This window comes from Apium graveolens, chromosome 5 (assembly GCF_009905375.1).
Source record: "Apium graveolens cultivar Ventura chromosome 5, ASM990537v1, whole genome shotgun sequence".
Lineage (NCBI taxonomy): Eukaryota > Viridiplantae > Streptophyta > Magnoliopsida > Apiales > Apiaceae > Apium > Apium graveolens.
In genome coordinates, this window is record NC_133651.1 from 90652908 (window position 1) to 90673321 (window position 20414).

At 36.5% G+C, this 20414-nt stretch overlaps 2 protein-coding genes across 3 annotated transcripts; one reads left to right on the forward strand and one right to left on the reverse strand.

Annotated features, from left to right (window-relative positions):
• Positions 1–2292: 2292 nt before the first annotated feature.
• Positions 2293–3518, forward strand: LOC141725023 (uric acid degradation bifunctional protein TTL-like). The gene is made up of 5 exons (XM_074527383.1): positions 2293–2466; positions 2594–2691; positions 2842–2899; positions 3051–3152; positions 3348–3518. Exons 1-5 carry the CDS (start codon positions 2332–2334, stop codon positions 3453–3455), a joined length of 501 nt encoding a protein of 166 aa, XP_074383484.1. The 5' UTR covers positions 2293–2331; the 3' UTR covers positions 3456–3518.
• Positions 3519–4911: 1393 nt separating this feature from the next.
• Positions 4912–18511, reverse strand: LOC141724269 (uncharacterized). Of its 2 annotated transcripts, XM_074526340.1 has the most exons (10): positions 18273–18509; positions 17269–17656; positions 16351–16551; positions 14408–14635; positions 14116–14182; positions 13905–14027; positions 13717–13808; positions 12725–12907; positions 12483–12619; positions 4912–5411 (listed from the first exon to the last, which is right to left on the reverse strand). In XM_074526340.1, the coding sequence occupies exons 1-10, from the start codon at positions 18389–18391 to the stop codon at positions 5174–5176; spliced, it is 1776 nt and encodes a 591-aa protein (XP_074382441.1). In that variant the 5' UTR covers positions 18392–18509; the 3' UTR covers positions 4912–5173. The 2 variants fall into 2 exon arrangements, with proteins under 2 accessions (XP_074382441.1, XP_074382442.1); XM_074526341.1 differs by lacking the exon at positions 12483–12619 and having other exon boundaries at positions 5117–5411; positions 18273–18511.
• Between the last annotated feature and the right edge of the window lie 1903 nt (positions 18512–20414).

Consider the following 20414-nt stretch of genomic DNA (forward strand, 5'->3'; position numbering starts at 1 on the left):
GGCAACTACTTGTATTCCACGAATTGATCATGCTAAGTTCTAAGGTCTTACTAGCAGGAAAGCTAATAAACAAAAGGCATTAGCTTGTACTTAACTTTTTCCATGTATTCCATAAAAACTCATAACACAAGAATAAACCTCACAAAAACAACCCGCAAATATAAATCAAGTATCGTACACTTCCAAACAAACAAATCATCAAAAAAAGCAAGTACACAGCAAGAAAAATAAAAAAATATATATCAGCAAGTACACAGCAATAAAACTTGTAACATACAAAGCATATAATTTGATTATAAACAAATTATGAACAAAATATACAAGAATATTGAAATAAACTTACTTTGTAGACAACCCACGGTGAAGAAAGAACCAGTCTGTAAAAAAATAGAGAATTAAAAACCAAAAATTGAATTTTGAAAAGGAATTAGAATAACACTTATTGATATTTGAGCTAGGGTTCAACCTCCTTTGCACAAATCGACCAATGTTCAACCTCCTTTGCACAAAACGACCAAAACTTATAGCTAATCGGCCATTTCAGTTGAAAGTTAGGGTTCGATTACTTAAAATTTAAGGTTCAAATTAGGGGTTTGAAATATACGGCTCTAATTAAGATAGTATATGTTAGGGTTTCAATGTCGAAGGCTGAGAGTGAGTGAGTGAGAGAGAATTGGGAGAGAGAAAGAGATGAAGGAGAGAGTCGGGTGATAAAGAAAAAAGAAGCAGCGAAATGTTTCTAAGGGGGAAAATGTTTTTAGCAAAGGGGGAAATGTTTTTGTTAAGCGGGTTTGTTTTTCGCGTGTTTTTTTTAAAAAGTAGTTTATACATCAGTTTTGATTTTAACTGATGTAAAAAAACAGTTTTTAACATCGTTTTGGAACAAAACGATGTTAAACATATTTTTAACATCGGTCCTTAGTGAAAGCGATGTCAAAACGATGTTAAACATATTTTTAACATCGGTCCTTAATGACAGCGATGTCTATGAGATGATGTATATTGATCATTTTCCTATAGTGATTACTAGATTGTATACGTTTCCTATTGAACAACATTGGTTTCATCAGTTGTAAGTAACACCGTCCCATTCACAAACCCTAACTTAATCTTAGAAGAGTGTTGAATCTCCATTAAAAGCTTCCAAGTTCGATAATCAGCTGCACTTTGAAATTTTCATACAGTAATTAATAAAGGTCATTCAGAAATATGTAAAAATGACGAATTTTGCATATTTTGCATATGTTTATTGAGCTCTGATCTCTATTAACAATCAATGAATCTTGGTCGCAAAAGTATGCACATATTTGCTTACCTCTCATAAAAAATAAGGCGCAATTAGAGAGGGTAATACTTACCACTCTGATCTGATATCATGTTAAAATTTTATATATGTATGTATAGATTTACAATTTAGAGAGATGAACTCACAAAATGATCTATTCCATTTTGAAATTATTGGAATTTTAATATAAATTAATGAAAAGGACCTTACTCTACCAACCTCATATTTTAGAGCGTATCACAACTCAGTCTGGCGAGAGATCTCAGATTCGGTTCACTTTGTGTCACCCCCAATATTTCTCACAATTTATTCTAAATACGAAAGACAAATTTACGTGATCAATGTATACTATCTTTGACAATTTTTTTGTAAATATAAGAATATTATTAATATTAAGATTTAAAAAAAAAAGAGAATAATAGTGTTCTAAGCGACCAAAAGCTTTTAAAATTTTTGTCAAAATGTCAACTGATATATGTCTCAAAAGGAAGTACTAAAACCGTGGAAGATTTGAAAAAGTTAGGAGGGAGCATGGCACTACTGCATTATCCGGATTGCCGATAGACGTTATAAATAAAGGTTGACAACAATACGATTCTCCTGGGTAATTCAACTTTAAGAATGTAATTATCGGCAAAACAACACAAATGGACATGCTACCTATCTTGGCAATTGGGATTAAAATAACTTGTAGTATTATGACTAAAGTAAGTTCAAAAGAAAATGAATCCCAAAGATTTTCGAGAACAAGAAAACAAATCCTTTTCAGTTTTAAAAAAAAAAGACATCAACATCCTACGCTTGTCTAACTCACATGCATGTTCCAGTCCTCTCAGGCATCTGAAAGGCCAACCATTGGCGGAAAATGCAATAATCTCAACCGCCGCCCTGTCGAGGAATCAGTATTTTCGAAAAAGATTGTGGATAAACGATGGCACCCTATCCTTGCATAATTATTCCGTAAATGAACGTGTTATATATTTCTCAAATTTGTTATATGGATGCGACATTGCTTTTACTTATACTAGGGAGGGCGAAAAGACAAAATGGAGATTTCGTTTGGGGAGGAAGAGTTTTTAGCATGCTGTGGAAGTCGTAAATTTGCAAAAGAAATGGCAGCACTGCCACTGCTCAGTTGTGAAGAAGCTGTTGAAGCTGCTCGAGCCATTTGGTTCAATAAGGTCTATTTGTACACATGAATGTTGGGCTATGGTGCCTATAGTTATACTGAATGATCATAATTTTAAAAACATGCATATTGGACTTTACTTGCTTGAAGGTGTCAACTCAAGTTATAAATTACTGCAGGTAGAGGTAAGTGGTTGGCTGGAAGCTTTCGCCTCTAATCTCCGAATTGGCGAATCCCCATCTTCTACTTATCAGAAATCTCACCCTACCTGCGCTCAGTTAAGATTTCCCCTTCTATTTATTTCATTTTAAACAGGATTTTGTGAGTAAGTTCCCCTGGTACTGCAGGGCGTAGGCTAGCAAGCTTCGCTGGTAACAAAATGACAAGGATTCTATGTAAGTTTTTATTTATTTGGTTGCTTTTGTAGGTGGAGCAAGGGGGAGCAGTCAATTGCCTTGGCGACCACTACAGACACCATCTCACAGGTATGTCCTCAGTCTGACGTACAAATTTGGTGCATCGAATTTTAATACACTACAAAATCTAATGCTAGAATTAGTATTCTGTCTTCCGTTGCTCGTAAATGTTTGAATTTGGTTGATAATTTGAACTCTGTGTAAAAATCTGTTCATACAGGAACTACATGAATGGAACAATCGTTACAAGGAGAAGTTTGGATTTATTTTCATGATATGCGCAACTGGAAGGAGTACACCAGAAATACTTGCTGAGCTCAAGGTAGCACGTTAATTAGATTCTTTTTTGCTTTGTTTTATAAGGTTTTTCTGGTGTGTGTCCACGAGTACACTGAGAAAACATGTCTTTGGTTTTTCTTCTTTTGTCTACATTTTTTGTTTAGGAAGGATACTTTTACAATGACAGTATTTCAATTTCTCAACTTGTGTCTAACTTGGATGTTTGCTTTTGGTGCAGCGACGTTACCCTAACAGGCCTATTGTGGAGTTTGAGATTGCTGCCCAGGAGCAAATGAAAATAACTCAACTTCGACTTCAGAAGCTCTATTCCCATCAACTGCTATAGATATTTCCAAATCAGAGATTTAATATCGCACTCATATATCATGCTGTACGCGACAGTGTAAAGAAAGCCATCAACATGCATGACTGTTAGCATGAAATTTATGTAATTTATGCGTGCTTAAAAGATGTGACCGGGTAAAACTAGTAGGAAATTAATGCAAGTAAGGCTAGAGTACAAAAAATGACATGGCATAGGTGATGTGATATAATGAAAAAATTTAATTGGTTCTATTAATATAACTACATGGGGTCCATTTATATTTAGCTAACAAACATGTGACATGTGGCATTTATAACTATGTTAGTAACTCATTCCATTCATTATGTACCTCTAGTATTTTCCAATACAAGAAACTGATCCATAAACAAAGATGTACCATTAAACTGACTTCAATTATATCTATATTTTGCTAATTCTCAACTACTAACATTTTTATGCACAATTTTTATTTATTCTCAATTTCTCATTACTTCATTTCCATTACATTACACTTTATTTCCCTCCATTTCTACATGTTATATTTTAAGGAAATTCTTTTAGATTAATTAATAATTGGAATACTCTACATCTAGCATTATGTTCTTCAGTATTTAAAAAATAAACATATTGCGGAAAATTTAGCACTCTAATTAGTGCTACATTTAAATTACTTTCAAAAGTACTTTGTAGAAGTTTTACCGATGTTTCAATTAATGATAACATTTATACTTGTTTTAGTGTTTCAGATATGAAATTTTACCATTTTACACTTGTGTCATTCTAGTAACGTGTTCAAATTTATACAATGAAGTAATAAAAAATATGGCATCGCTTGTAAGAGCATATGCACCCATCAAGAGTCTCAATTTATCAATTTATCGATTTATCAATTGAACCAATGGCGATGGTTACTATTCATACAAAATCAACTTTTTTCTAATATTTTTATACACCCATGTAAATACATCAATTCATTAATTACTATTCACTAAATAAATACTTATATAATATTAGCTATCTTACTTATTAATATAGATTAAATATTATATATTTAACTTCATCTAAATTATTTAATAATCCCATAAATAATACTCCATTTGATTATTAAAGTTTCTATTAATGAATTGCTGCTCCGTCGCTTTGAAAAAGAATGGCTGCATCACTCTCTCTCCATCAGCCCATTAATAAAGCCCCTCAATCAACCAAAACGCAAGTGCGCCCCTCAATCAACTAAAACGGAAGTAGAGTGCATATGCTCTCACAATGCATTGAACATGCTATTATAAATAATTATACTCCTACCTGTAAAGATAGAGGGAGAACTAATCTTCCCACATTTTGATCTAATTTAAATATATGCAGCACCACTTTCCAAAGAAGATTTGGGACATTTTGCTATTTAGACCTAAGCTGTTACTCATTATGCAGTTGAAAAAAATCTAATGCTTCATGGAATGAAGAAATGGCAAGATAAACATGAGAAGATGAGCGGCTGCAAAGTTACTTTATCTAATATCACCGGGCAACAAGCTATAAACTTGGACAGATCAAGTGTTCTAAGTTTGTACCAAACATAAAGCATATGATTCTTAGAAGGCCACTAGTAATTACAAGACATGTTACAAAACAAAACCAGGAGTGACGTCACATGCAAAAGTAACTTGAGAGCTAAAAAACAGGGACATGGAAGATAGATTCTCATACAATTTACATGTTCTGAGATTTTCGTAGCATCATCCTTAAGTTGATATTAGCTTATCAGTCATTATTTGTGCATCTCCATAATTCGAGATCGCTTCGGAGAAGATAAATCTATTGGAGGCGCCAAAGATACTCGCTATTTCGAGCAGTGCTGTTTGAGATGCTGCAGCCGCTGGGGAAACAGCCTTCGGGAGGCAAGGCAGACATTGAGGAAGATATTCCTTCTTGTTAAAAGTAGGACCGTGCAATGTCAAGACTGTCTGGCAAAATATAAACCTGCAAGATTATAAGATTAATCACAAATTTATCAAATTCTGATTTATCATCCATCATCTACATAAGAACTGAAGAATAGTTAGCTAACATTTAACAAACTTGTATAAAAGTTGCATTGCATATTTATAATCTTTAATTGAATACATACAAGCTCAGATGCATGCTCCCTCTTATTATTAATCTTAATTAGCACTTCAAAAAGAGGAGTCCAGAATATGCAGATTCCCTCACCTTACTATTAGTTAAGTTAGCACCTCAATTATGAAAGAACCACACCCCAATTTGGGAATATAAATCTACAAGAATCTACTTCATGTTCTTCACTATCCTGTCTGAGGTGTTGACTGTTCACTTTCTTAATTACAAAATGTATACTCTCTTAAAAAATTATCTCGGTTTGAACTCTTCCTGGAATTGGTAGGAAAGAAATGGATGGCGTGAAAATTACAAATAATAACCAACAAACCAGTTAAAAAAATTTGTTTCAATTCCTCTTAGCTTCATTCCCTCCAACCCAAACCAGCATTTTTCTTTACACTTTCTAATTTCTATAGAATGAGGTCCCACTACACTCCAAACCTCATCAACCTTCACTTTACATGGTGTTGACTGTTCACTTTCTTAATTACAAAATGTATACTCTCTTAAAAAATTATCTCGGTTTGAACTCTTCCTGGAATTGGTAGGAAAGAAATGGATGGCGTGAAAATTACAAATAATAACCAACAAACCAGTTAAAAAAATTTGTTTCAATTCCTCTTAGCTTCATTCCCTCCAACCCAAACCAGCATTTTTCTTTACACTTTCTAATTTCTATAGAATGAGGTCCCACTACACTCCAAACCTCATCAACCTTCACTTTACATACATACATACATACATGCATGCATGCATACATACATACATACATACATACATGCATGCATGCATACATACATACATACATACATACACGCATACATACACGCATACATACATACATACATACATGCATACATACATATACAGACATGCATACATACATACATACATACATACATACATACATGCATGCATATATATATATATATATATACACTTCATAAGGTACGATGTTTACAGTTTGGTCCCCTAAAACCTTTAATTCCTGCTGTCTTCAGAATAGGTTCTATAGATTTCACGTACAGAATATTCTCCTGGTTATGTCCCTAACTAGAACTGGAGCTTAGCGGTGAACTGCTTACTATTGTTATCGCATAATTACTCCTCTTAATGCCCAAGTACTAGATGTTAAAAGAGTGGACAATGCTTTTTAACTTGCGTCTCCCTCATGGGGCGTATATTCTTTTAATATCTTTCCACATTAAGATTCTGTAACAGAGTAACTAATAATAGTTACCTCAGTTATCTTTAACTTAATATTTATCAGTATTTCAGTGGACTTGTATGGTTATGAAGGCCCAATTAAAGTAACAGCCCATTAGGCCCAGTTGAGTAGGGAAGTACTTTTATTACTTAAGGCCAGAGAAGAGAGAGAAAGGGGTGTGGAATGAATAATGAATTATGTATTTTCTTATTATCTCAGTTTGTCTTTCTGTCCTGTAACTAGGTTTTGTTTTATCAATTAATTCAAGTTATTTCCATTTCTCTGTTTTTTACTTGTCTACACCTTAGATTGTTACTTCGTTTCTATTGCTGAGTTAGCTTGCTTGCTACAAGTGGTATCAGAGCAGTCGACCCTCAGACCTTATAGCCGCCGTCAAAACCCTAGAAATGGCGGAGGGTACAAGATTGAAAACGATTGATGAAAGGTTGGGAGTACATGATGCGAAACTCGAGGAGATTAATATTGGTTTGACAAAAACAAGGGATGAGTTTAATAATAAATTTGAAGGAATTGAGGGAAGTATTGCGGAATTGAAGCAGTTGTTGATGGGGTTACAAAAGTCAAAGAAAGATGAGGGTTCCGTAGTGATTCAAATTGATGAAGATGTATCTGGAGGCGAAGAAGGTAGTTCTACAATTCACCATGAAACCCCACCGGAGAAACAACCAGGTATCCAAACGAACTCATACTCTAAATCTATGACTCACACTACTAGTATGCCTACTTCTGCTATGTTTAATGCCACACACACACAACCACCTTCTGTGCCTCATCACTTTACTACTTACACCCTTCCATTCCCCACTTCTCAGCAGAGTAACCAACAATATTACTCTCCCCAGTTTCAAAATTCTACGGCTACCACTGTTTACCCCCAATTTGCGTATTCCCACACTACTAATTCTGTTGGCAACAATGGGAGTGGATATAACTATCAACTAAACATTCCTCCCCAGAATCAATACACTTACTCTAACCACACACCACCTTATACCCACCCCAGTCATAATCCACCTCCGAGCCCTAACACACAAACCCAAAATTTCAACCCTGTTCCAAAAATTGAGTTCCCAAAATTCAGCAGAACTGATCCTAAGAGTTGGGTGTTAAAGGCAGAGCAGTATTTCGAGTTCATTCCTATGGAAGATCAGAGAAAAATTAAATTGGCTGGGCTGTATTTCGAAGGGAATGCGAGTGTTTGGTTTCGATACTACCAAGTGGGCCGCATACTAAATAATTGGCGAAGTTTTCAGACAGATGTGATATCTAGGTTTGAGGATGTGGAGACTATGTACGTGCAAGACCAATTTAATAAACTGAAGCAAGTAGGAACGGTTGCTGATTATGAGGATTAATTTGAGGAGTTACGGGCTCTTGTCTTGTCAAAGAATAAGGGGTTTAACGAAGAATACTTCGTATCTAGCTTCATTACTGGGTTGAAGGACCACATCAAGGGGTCAGTTAAAATGTTTAAGCCTCAGAGCTTGTATGATGCAGTGTTGTTAGCCAAACAGGAGGAAAGTAAGACAAGTAAATCACCTGGAAGCCACACTACCAAGACTGGGTTTGCTAAAACTATTTTGGCTGGTACTACAGATTATAAGCAGGGTATGCCTACGATCCCAATTTCGGTCAAAACGCCACTCCTAGGAGAGACCAAAAAGGCCAGATCTACACTTAGTCCTAAGGAACTGCTTGACAGGAGGGCCAAGGGCCCGTGTTTTCATTGTGACGAGCTGTATCACCCAGGGAAAGACTGTAAAACAAAGCTCTACATGATGATTGGTGAAACGGAGGATGTATTTCAGGCAGATTCACACGAAGTGGACAAAGTACTCAATGAGATGGAGGAATTGTTGAATGAGGAGTGTGTACCTGGTGAGATATCCCTTAATGCTCTGGTGGGAAACCAATCTTTGAGCACTATACGTATGTACGGAAAGGTGAAAAACAAGCTGGTAAATATTTTGATTGATAGCGGGTCGACGCACAGCTTCATAGACCAGTCACTAGTCAAGCAATTAAGGCTTACAGCTGAGATTATTCCACCCTTGTCAGTTACAGTTGCTGATGGTAATACTAAACTGATTAATACGGCTTGTAAGGCCTTGCCCTATTCCATTCAAGGGCATACATTTGCTACTGACCTACAATTGTACCCCTTAGGAGGTTCTGACATCATCCTTGGTGTAGACTGGTTAAAACAGGTTAACCCTGTTACGTTTGACTTTAAGAAGTATCGAATCATTATTGAGAAGGAGGGGCGAAGGATTGAACTTCAAGGGAATTTACCTACTGGAGGCATCCAGTCAATAAGTGGTAAAAAACTCCAAAAGTTGTTTAAGAGTAAAACCTCTACCCCTCAAGGTTACATTTGCCTTATGAATGGTATGTCCGACACACAAGCTGAAGCTAATAATTCTTTCGCGGCTCCTGAATTACAGCAAGTAATTGATAGTTACAAGGACGTATTCACCGAACCCAAGGGTTTGCCTCCCTTGAGAAACCAGGATCATCACATTCCCCTGCTTGAAGGTACACAACCCATCAACCAACGAAGCTATAAGGTTCCTTGTGTACAGAAAACGGAAATTGAAAAACAAGTCAAAGAAATGTTACAATCAGGTATAATTCAAGAAAGCACCAGCCCGTTCGCATCTCCTGTGATTTTGGTGAAAAAGAAAGACGGAACGTGGCGTATGTGCGTGGATTACAGGCACTTAAATGATGCTACAATAAAGAATAAATACCCAATACCCATCATTGATGAGTTACTTGATGAGTTAAATGGAGCCTGCTGGTTTACGAAGTTGGATTTGCGTTCTGGTTACCACCAAATCAGGGTGGCTGATAAAGACATATTCAAGACATTTCGTAAGCATCAGGGCTTGTACGAATTCAAGGTCATGCCCTTCGGGCTGACTAACGCACCTGCTACCTTTCAGGGCTTAATGAACTCAGTATTTCAAGAAGAATTGAGAAAGACTGTGCTGGTTTTTTTCGATGACATACTTGTGTATAGTCGCAGTTTGGAAGACCATGTGCTGCATTTACAAAAGGTCCTGGAACGAATGTGAGAGCATCAGCTCTACGCTAAACGGAGCAAGTGTACCTTTGGGCAACAAAAACTTGAATATTTGGGCCATATCATATCTAGTGCTGGTGTGTCTACGGACCCTTCGAAGATTAAAGCTATGCAAGAGTGGCCGATCCCTAAAAATGTCAAGCAACTTCGCGGTTTTCTCGGTTTAACAGGGTATTACTGTAAATTCGTGAAGAATTATGGGTTACTCAGTCAACCACTCACCAGGTTATTAAAGAAGGGGGCTTACTGTTGGGATTCTGAGGCAGATTTAGCATTTAAAAACCTGAAGTTGGCCATGACCACCACACCAGTTTTGACGTTACCTGACTATACACTACCCTTCACAGTCGAGACTGATGCTAGTGATGTGGGTTTAGGGGTTGTTCTTATGCAACAAGGACGTCCAATTGCCTTTCTCAGCAAGGCTCTATCTCCTAAGCACCAATCATACTCGACGTATGAAAAAGAGCTACTCGCTTTGGTAATGGCTACCACGAAATGGCATCACTATTTGCAGGGTCACCACTTCATTGTCAAGACGGACCATCAGAGCCTTAAATATCTACTAGAGCAGCGATTATCAACCATGTTACAACAAAAATGGTTAGCCAAATTACTTGGAATGGACTATGAGATTGTGTATAAAAAAGGGCAGGAAAACAAAGTAGCGGATGCCCTGTCCAGGTTACCTGGCCTAAACAATGAAGCTCAACTTAATTATGTGTCTACGGTTCAACTTAATTGGCTACATGAGGTGATGGCTAGTTATGACAATGATCTCTTTGCTCAAGGGGTTATCAATAAGTTGTCTACAGGTGAAGAAAAAGGGGATGAGTGGCAGTATGCAAAAGGGCTGTTAAAATATCAAGGCAATATATATGTGGGTAACACGGGGAGTATGCGCCTTAAAGTGCTGCAAGAGTTACATGATGGCGTAATGGGTGGGCATTCAGGTCAGGAAGCAACACTGAGGAGGGTCAAACAATTCTTCTTCTGGCCAGCTATGAAACATGACGTAACTTTGTACGTCCAGGAGTGTGACACTTGTCAACGTGTTAAAACGGGACATCAATTTCCAGGGGGCTTACTTCAACCATTACCTGTTCCAACACAAATTTGGAGGACATTTCAATTGACTTTGTGGAAGGCCTACCCAAATCCCATAACAAAGATTGCATTATGGTTGTGATCGATCGATTCACCAAGGTAGGCCATTTTTTAGCACTTGCCCATCCTTTTACAGCTGCTCAGGTAGCCCAGTTGTTTTTGGATAACATTTTCAAGCTGCACGGAATGCCCAAATCCATAGTTTCTGATCGTGACAAGATTTTTACAAGTGTGTTCTGGAAAGAATTGTTTAACAGCATGGGCGCCAATTTACGTATGAGTTCTGCATACCACCCGCAGACTGACGGTCAAACGGAGCGTTTAAATCGCTGTTTAGAGCATTACTTGAGGGCAATGGTAGGTTCGAGGCCCAAGAACTGGTACAAATGGCTGCCATTAGCACAGTGGTGGTACAATACCACATATCACTCAGCCATACATCGCAGCCCTTACGAAGCTCTCTATGGGGTTTGTCCTCGACAAATTTGCATACCATCTGACCACAGGTCACCTGTGGATGTCGTAGCAGAATTTCAAGTCCAGCGAGAAGCCATGAATAAGGTTTTGCAGGAAGCTATTTACAAAGCCCAACATAAATATAAACAGTACGCTGATACTAAGCGAAGGGAGGTGGAGTTTCAGGTGGGGGACTTGGTTTTCTTAAGGCTCCAGCCTTATAAACAATTGTCAGTTGCTACAAGAACGCACTTGAAGATGGCACACAGATACTTTGGTCCGTACTAGATTCTATCGCATAGGTCAGGTGGCTTACAAACTTCAATTACCTGCTGGCAGCATGATACATCCAGTGTTCCATGTGAGCTTACTTAAAAGGAAGGTGGGAAATAATATAACTGTCACTAGTGAGCTGCCACAGGTAGGCCAGGAAGGTCAAATGCTTGCCTATCCAGTGAAGGTCCTGGACAGGAAAACGGTGAAACAAGGGAATGTTGCCGTTATCCAGCGGCTAGTTCAATGGTCAAATTCAATTCCGGAGGATGCAACTTGGGAAAATGCTTTGCAAATTCAGCAACAGTATCCGGATTTTGATCCTTGAGGTCAAGGATCATTTTATGGAGGAGGCAATGTAACAGAGTAACTAATAATAGTTACCTCCGTTATCTTTAACTTAATATTTATCCAGTGGACTTATATGGTTATGAAGGCCCAATTAAAGTAACAGCCCATTAGGCCCAGTTGAGTAGGGGAGTACTTTTATTACTTAAGGCCAGAGAAGAGAGAGAAAGGGGTGTGGAATGAATAATGTATTTTCTTATTATCTCAATTTGTCTTTCTGTCCTGTAACTAGGTTTTGTTTTATCAATTATTTCAAGTTATTTCCATTTCTCTGTTTTTTACTTGTCTGCACCTTAGATTGTTACTTCGTTTCTATTGCTGAGTTAGCTTGCTTGCTACAGATTCCAATTTACTATGAAGTGGGTATAAATGATTCTACATAATGAACCTTATATAGGATAAAGGTAACAAATAATAATAATAATAAATAAGATACCGTAATAGCAGGCGTCTTAGGAATGGATCACTCAATACTTGCACCCAAACAAGATCAAGACCATCTGAACTTATCAACAATGACCCCCAATGATCCAATAAGGAGGACAACAGCTTGTCAGCTTTGTTGTACAAATCCTATAAAATTTTCCCTGTTTAGTGTCTAAGAATGTGTGTGTGCACACGTGTGCATATATAACAACTAAATACAAGAGAGAAGGAAGCGGTTAAAATTTTATATACCATTTCAACATCAGGGCCTGAAAATCCAATCAACAGAAGGAAAGCCTGCAAAGGAGCTGTGAGGAAACTGGTAAATATGCTCCCACTTGGCTGAGAAATAGAATCTAATCCAGGTGTAGGAGACGAAGAGGTTGGAGACAGAAGCATCGCAATACACTCTCCTTTTTCTGCTCCAGTTATAGCCTGTTGCATATTTATAGCGATTGAAAATTCAATTTTAGCAAAATTTTCGCGTACCAGTGATGAGGATAAAGGAGTAACAAATTTATTAATTAAACTTAGTGTATTAGTTAAATTTATATTAATTCTAGTTAGTTATTAGTTTCATTATATGATCATTACATGTTTGCTCTTAATCCATACCTTTTCTTATCCAGTCCTACACCATTATTAAATCAGAACCTGTCACGGATCACAACTACTTCATATTAAAAGTTTGTCCATAGTGTTATAATTTTCTTCATAACATCTATTTAATTTTTCTATAAGTTTAGGCTCAAATCTTGGTGAACTCGATGACCAAATAACATAGATCACAGAAATCAATTTCATCTCTCAGTTTAATAATATTTAAACTTTGGGGATAGACATTTGCATATCATGATATATAGCTTATCAATTATTTCAAGAATTGTACTCCCTAACCCCAAAATAACTTACTATTCACCTCATTGCATATACTCCGTACATTAAGAAATTATAACGAATATATAAATAAGTGCATGACCAGAAAAAATTGAGTGACGTTGAAATTACATCTATATATAGTTAAACCTAATATATGATATTGACAACCCTCGGGACCCCTGAATTTTATTCATTTGCTGAAATTATTCATTTATAGAGGTTAAAACTACATTGTCTCTATCATGTTTAGAATGAGAATAAATATTAATCTATTGGGGTTATTTATCGGGTATTCGTTTATTCAGGAGTTCTACTGTATATATTTCTAATATTTACTCGGAAAAAAATCAGTAGAGAAGGCTTGCCTTGAATAATTCGCTCATACTGCTATCAATTATCAAAAATAGCGGCCTTCTTGTAAATGGAATGAAGTCACAAGGATATATACAATTCAAACCTGGTGAGAAAATACATATATATGACCTCCTCCATGCTCAAACTCAACTACAACATAATTGATTATATTATTAAGTTATGAGATATAAATGTGTACCTACATCACCTCGAGCACCAATGTGCAAGCTGCCAGTAGGAGTACTAGTAGCTTCAGGCTGCATCGAACTACACTCCAAGTTCAAGATACTTTTTTCAGCATTATCTGTATGTCCAATACTTCCTAAAGCAATTTAAATCAATCCGAGTTACCTTAATATATATGCAAGTAGTAGGAACTTTTACAAAGACATGAGGAAAAGCTGCAGCACCTAAAGCAGATATATAAACTAGAAGAACTCCATCAGGAGGCAGCTCCTCACATAACGTTGCCAGCACCTGTAATGAAAAGCAGAGACAAGTTGTTAATAACATTATATCTGCTGGAATTCCTATGATGGTGGTCTCAGGGCCCATGAAACCAAGGCAAATTTAATTTCTACAACCTAAATAAGCTGCAATTCAAGAAATAATGGAACTGGGATATAAATCATAGATTATGACTACACCCCAATTCAACAAGCCTTTCTTCTGAAAACTTCCGGTTCAACAAAATATACTCACTGCTATAAAATGTGTAGCAGATGGACGATAAAGCATGGCTTTGCGTGGGTTAATAGGCAAAGTAGGATCAGCTATATCCTGTGTGTAGTTTATGCGACTAGGGCCAGAGGCTCCCTTTTGAACAATGCCAGATGCAGCTCCAGTTGACTGGTAAAACGAGCCACTGGATTCCCACTCCAGACATTGAAGCATTCTGAAAGTATCAAGCGTGAGCTCCGAAAATTTGATCTGATCAAGAAACTAAGTGAATAAACAGATATAAAAGTAAAAAGCAATTTGAAATCCATTAATACATGTGCCAATTGCCATCCTGCTATATAAATATCAAGTTCTAGGAAAATTTCCCATAAAGCGGATGAGAATAATAAACAGACACCCTTTGTTTTAAACCATTAATTCTAAAACAGAGACCCATTATGGGTTTTAGAACCAAGTGGCTTCTTATTTATTAAACTTCAAGGCCGATGCGAATTTTAATTAATCTCACTCGATACAAGTATTGTAACCTTATGGTTTCTCAAGTCAATTTTGGATGGGGGAAACTACATAAATTTAGTATTTCTTGTTAATCTATTTGATAACTAAAAACATTAGGATTACTGTTAAAAATTGTTGTGCTGTTAGAAAAAGTGTTGCCGAAAAAAGTGCTGTTGTAAAAATCAGATGACTGTTTGGTAATTTTTTTGATACGTATATGTGTTGATGCAAAAAATTAAAAATAATGATGCTTTTGATAAGATTTGATGGTGAAATTAGCATCTGCTTCCCGCAACGCTTCCCGCAAAAGCATGGGGGACTTACTTTCTCTAACAGCAGCTTTTAGGCCAAAAGCGGCTTTTAAATTTTACCAAACAGTTTTTAACTGCTTTTCAGCGAAAAGCTGTTGTTGCTGTCTGCAACAGCAATACCAAACACACCCTAAGACTTCGTTATAGGCACAGTTTTTGGTTGAGCATGAACAAGTCAATATATACACTGCCTAGTCATTAGTCGAAAAATCCAATCCATAACTCCTGATGACATTTGTCAGTGTCCTTAATATTAACATGTAACTGGGATAATCTTGAAATGTATTGACTTCATGGTCTATATCACCATTATAGCATTGTCTCTATCATTACAATCACATGTATCCAGCCCACTCAATTTAATTTATAATTTTTGAAAACTGAGAGATATGATACGCTTTTAAACATGACATCTCATAGTATTCGAACTCGCACACATGCCTTCCAATTAGTAGCTTATAAAAATTACTAAATAACTTTGGTTAAAAATTATAATATTTAACAATCCCTTAATATTACAATATATCTACATTTTAACCACACTGTTAACATTGGCAAAAAGTATAACAAATCTGTTTTACCAATTAGAACTCAAAAGTGCATACTTGAAAACAAAACGTCTTTTCAAATACATTTCTGTATGATCAAAATATAAACCACATACGATAATATACAAGGTCAAAAACGAAATTAATATTTAATTAACATTTACATTTTCTTTGCCAATACAAAACTTACATGAGGGAAGATAGGGAAATATTTTGAGATTTTCAACGAATTTATGTAAGGGCAATTAGATCTAGGTATCTTAATAAAAACAAAATTAATATTTTACTTAACATTTACATTCTCTTTGCCAATACAAAACTTACATGAGGGAAGTTGGGGAAATATTTTGAGATTTTCCATGAAATGCTGTAAGGGCAATTAGATCTATGGGTATCTTAATACTATTGAATGATTCTGCTGTATACAACATCTAAATATGGGATAGGATTGTCCTGCTTCTTTACTTTTCATGAAATGTACTACCAACCATAAAAACTCTTCTGAATTTTGAAAAATCACTTTATATTAAAAAAGTACTCTTTTAAGCAGATAGATGAAGTACATGTTTTTAAAACTAAAAAGAACAAGATGATAGGACGTATCAACCTCATTAGGATGGTAGCTGCATAGAATCGCTTCTCTTAGTTTGAGCTTTCTCTTGGCATCAGCAACATGTGGTATATAATCGGGGTGAAGATCTAGTACGAGACTGTATCTCAAAGGTCTGGAATTCATAAAACCGGTGTCAGCTTTCAAAAATCTACCTATCTCCTGAACAACCAGCTTCCATTCTCTAAAGTCAGTTTCCTGGAAATGATATCACCTAAAGGTTATTCCATAATCGACAAAATGAAATTCTTATCAAATAATGTCTTGTCATATCTCAGATATAACTTAAATACATAAAGTTAAACTGGAGTTACAACCTATATGTGAATGGAACTTTTCATGTGTAAAGCATTAGACCACAGACGATCTGTTCATTCAGATTTATAGTCTCATGCACATGTTTATGTCAAATCATTGAGTGCTTTACTTCTAATATACTATAAATTATATAACCTCCATGCTGCACTTAAAAAGAGGAAAGAAAAACAATGGGTCGCTCCAAATAAGTATTAAGTTGTGCAAAAAAGTATTTCCAATTTTAATACTTTACTCCAAGGTGATCTTTAAGTCACCTGTCCAAGGTGATAAGAAAAACGATGGTCTTATGGACAGGACAGACTCATTGTAATACCGCAACAGGCATGTAGTCATCCTTTGGCACTTAAAAAAAAGGAGCAATTTCAAATAAAACGACACTCATAACCATGCAAGGTGCCTCCACATCTTTAATCTACTGACAAACTTATCTAATAATTAAATTTATTTAATCTAATCGCCATCTAGAGACCATGAAGCAATCTGATTATGGTGGAAACAACATCTTGGCAATAAGGGACACAGTTACATCAGGACTACATATAGCCAGAAAAGATAACACAAAATATTCTTTGGCAAAAGAGTTTGCATTGAAATGACCTGGAAGGTCCTTTTGCACTCATCAAGTAACATTTTCAGCTGATTAACCAACTGGAAAACCATTTCTCGTCTGCTCATCACCAAACACACTGTCAAAAACCTAGCAAGGAATCTCAATTGTTTGATAGCAAGATTCAGATCCTGAGAAAATCCATCCCTAAAGTATTCCCTAGTCAAAACTGCTTCATAGAACATATAGGACTCCGACAAATAACTACGATCACTTGTCCTCATATACTGTCCAAAGTATAACTGCCCAATCCTTGATGCAATATCCCCAACCTCCCATCTCTTAAGCCCTGCTTCCACCAGCTTCGGCCGATTCTCTTGCTGAAACTTCCACAACTGTGTGTATGCCTTAAACACCTTAGAAAAATATGTATCATACCTGAAACATCCCATGACCATGAGTTCAAAGCTTAATAACAGATATAACCGTCACCTCATTTATAATCTTATCCACATTCCATGTACATAAAGTAAAACAAAGTGAATTCACTCGTGTTAAATACCTAATCCTTTCTCTCCCTTTTATTAATAAAGAACGTACAAAATTCAAAGTAATTAAAACTAATTCCCCCTAAATAAACTGGACTAACTATTAAAATTTCCGAATTGTGCAGCGGGAACGAGTTCGCCTTAAAAACTACCTTGGCCTACAAACCTCCGGAATCCACTAAATATATGCGAAAAATCACTACAAACTTAAGAATATAATCCGAACAAACAGATATAGGTTCTAAATCAGTAATTCACTTAATAAAATTCACTCTATGCACATTGTAAGTCAATATATCATATCAATTAGGCCACTAATCACTTACAGTAAGTAATTAAAAACAAAATTAAGCAGATACATTCTAATTAACAAAATAAAAACTCAGTTGATAACTACAGATCAGCGAAACAACTTGAATGAATATATACAACACAATCAGTAGGGATATATATATATATATATATGTATGTATGTTAAGGTGGGGGGGGGGGGGTAGGAAATGGACCTGTTGCGTTCATAATAAGGCAAATCCCTAATTTTAGAGAACTTTTTATCGGCTTTAGCAACAAGTGACCAGTATATTTCGCTCACTGGAACACTCATATTGTTATTGTTGTTTCTCATTTCTTTCTTCCTCCCTTTCTCTCTCGATAGATATAGCAAACAGCCTCCGATCGGCGCGCACTTTCTTTATATACAATTTACATATCTGCACACAAATCGACCATCGTCAATTTTTAATACACTTTACTTTTTTCTTCAATCATATTTATTTATGAGTTCGGAGTTTTAAAATTTCTTGATTACTTTTTTATTATTTTTTAAAAATTGTTCGGTGTTTTACACTTTTACTTCAGAAATCCGATTAATTTATTGTTATTTATCAGTATAGTTTTTTTAGAGCTGAGAATATAACTGAACTGAATTGTAATTCAGTAACTGAATATCGAATAGTGTAAAATATCATTATCCAATAATGAACTGAAATATAAAATCAAAAATCCAAATTAAAGATGAATTATATAGAAAAATAGAGAAAAATGGGCATGAGATACTCCGTGAGATTATAAACTTCCCCATACAAATTTAATGGCATTTTTATAAATACAAGTAACTCATTTTGAAATTACAAATTTACCCTCCTATATTTATATGAAAAAATGTTATAATCTCGTATAGCACCTGAGTTCATCCTCAGGTACATGATTCTCAAAAAATTAATATTTAAAACTAATCCTGGAAATCAAATATTAGAAATGAACTTATGATATCAGCCGCTACTCTTCAAAAGTATGAATGATGACAATCAACATCATCAAATTCCGATCGTAGTTATTAGCTATAAGTCCAATTAGGCCCAACGAACGAATGCTTGTTAAGCTTCTTACCCTTTGGGCTGAAGGCCCATCCAGCTACTAAAGGCTGAACCCCGATACTCTACTCTACCGTTGGAAAGTAACGGAAAATCAAAACGTATCCCCTTTTATCGCCTCAACGGTCTTCCGCATTACCAGCATAACGGACGAATCATTTATTCCATATTTGGGTATAAATACCTCAGAAAAAGTAAGAAACATACAACTTTTTACACATACTCTCTCTAAACTCTCTCTACTTTCTTATATTACTAAACCCACCTTACATCCAGATTATTGGTTCTCACGCCGGAGATGAATCGAGGGGACAATCCCTCACATTCTCTTCCTTTTCAGGTCACGGCCAAAGGGCGTTCTTGGCAAAACGAAGATTGTTCTTGCATATCGAAGGAATCCGGGTGTAACATTGTACGCCGTATGCGGGAAATACTAGAATCGTAACGGGAAACTAAGAAAATGATAAACACAATCCATGAAAAATCACCACCGCCTGGTTTTACTTCTCAAGACGGGGGACAGACGTCCTCCTTGATTGACGCCGACGGAGTCATCAAGTTAACTCCCGAGAAGAAAGCTTTGCTTCTCAAGATCCGAGTGGATAAATTAGCCGCGGAGAAGGGCAAGGCAAAAGAGAATGATCAGGCCGAAAAAGAGGCTGAGGCCGGGGCGAAACGAAGGGAGGCCGATGCGAAGGCCTTGCAACTCCAGAAGGAAGAGATTGAGCTGCATGAGAAGGCACATCGCGAAGCATTGCAGACCGATGAGCCAGTGATAACCACCAATCCAAGGAAAGAACGAAGGGGGTACGAAGAAGAAGATAAGTCTGACTCTGATTCGCACCCCAGGAGAAAGCAAACGAAGCAACGTTTATCCCTTGATCCGAATAAAGAACTTAGCGGTTCCCGAATCAGGCTAACCCGTCTGGAAAAGGCTATGTTCAGAGACAGGATGGTCGACCGAGAACCAATCGTAACCGAAGAAATTGAGCAGTATCGACCTCTTCCGGGAGAGGAAAGGCAATTTCCGAAGATTGGTGAGTTCAACGGGAAGGGCGACCCAGAGGACCACTGTGAAAAGTATGAATTAATGGTGATAGGTATGAGCCATAACGATATCATGCTCTGCAAGATATTCAAAACTTACCTGAAGGGGTCAGCTTCGATGTGGTATAAGTCCCTCAAACCCAGGTCCATCGGGTCGTATGAGCAGTTGAAGAGGAAATTCTTGAAGTACTACTCCCACCTATGCCGAAAGGAGAAGGATACCAAAGC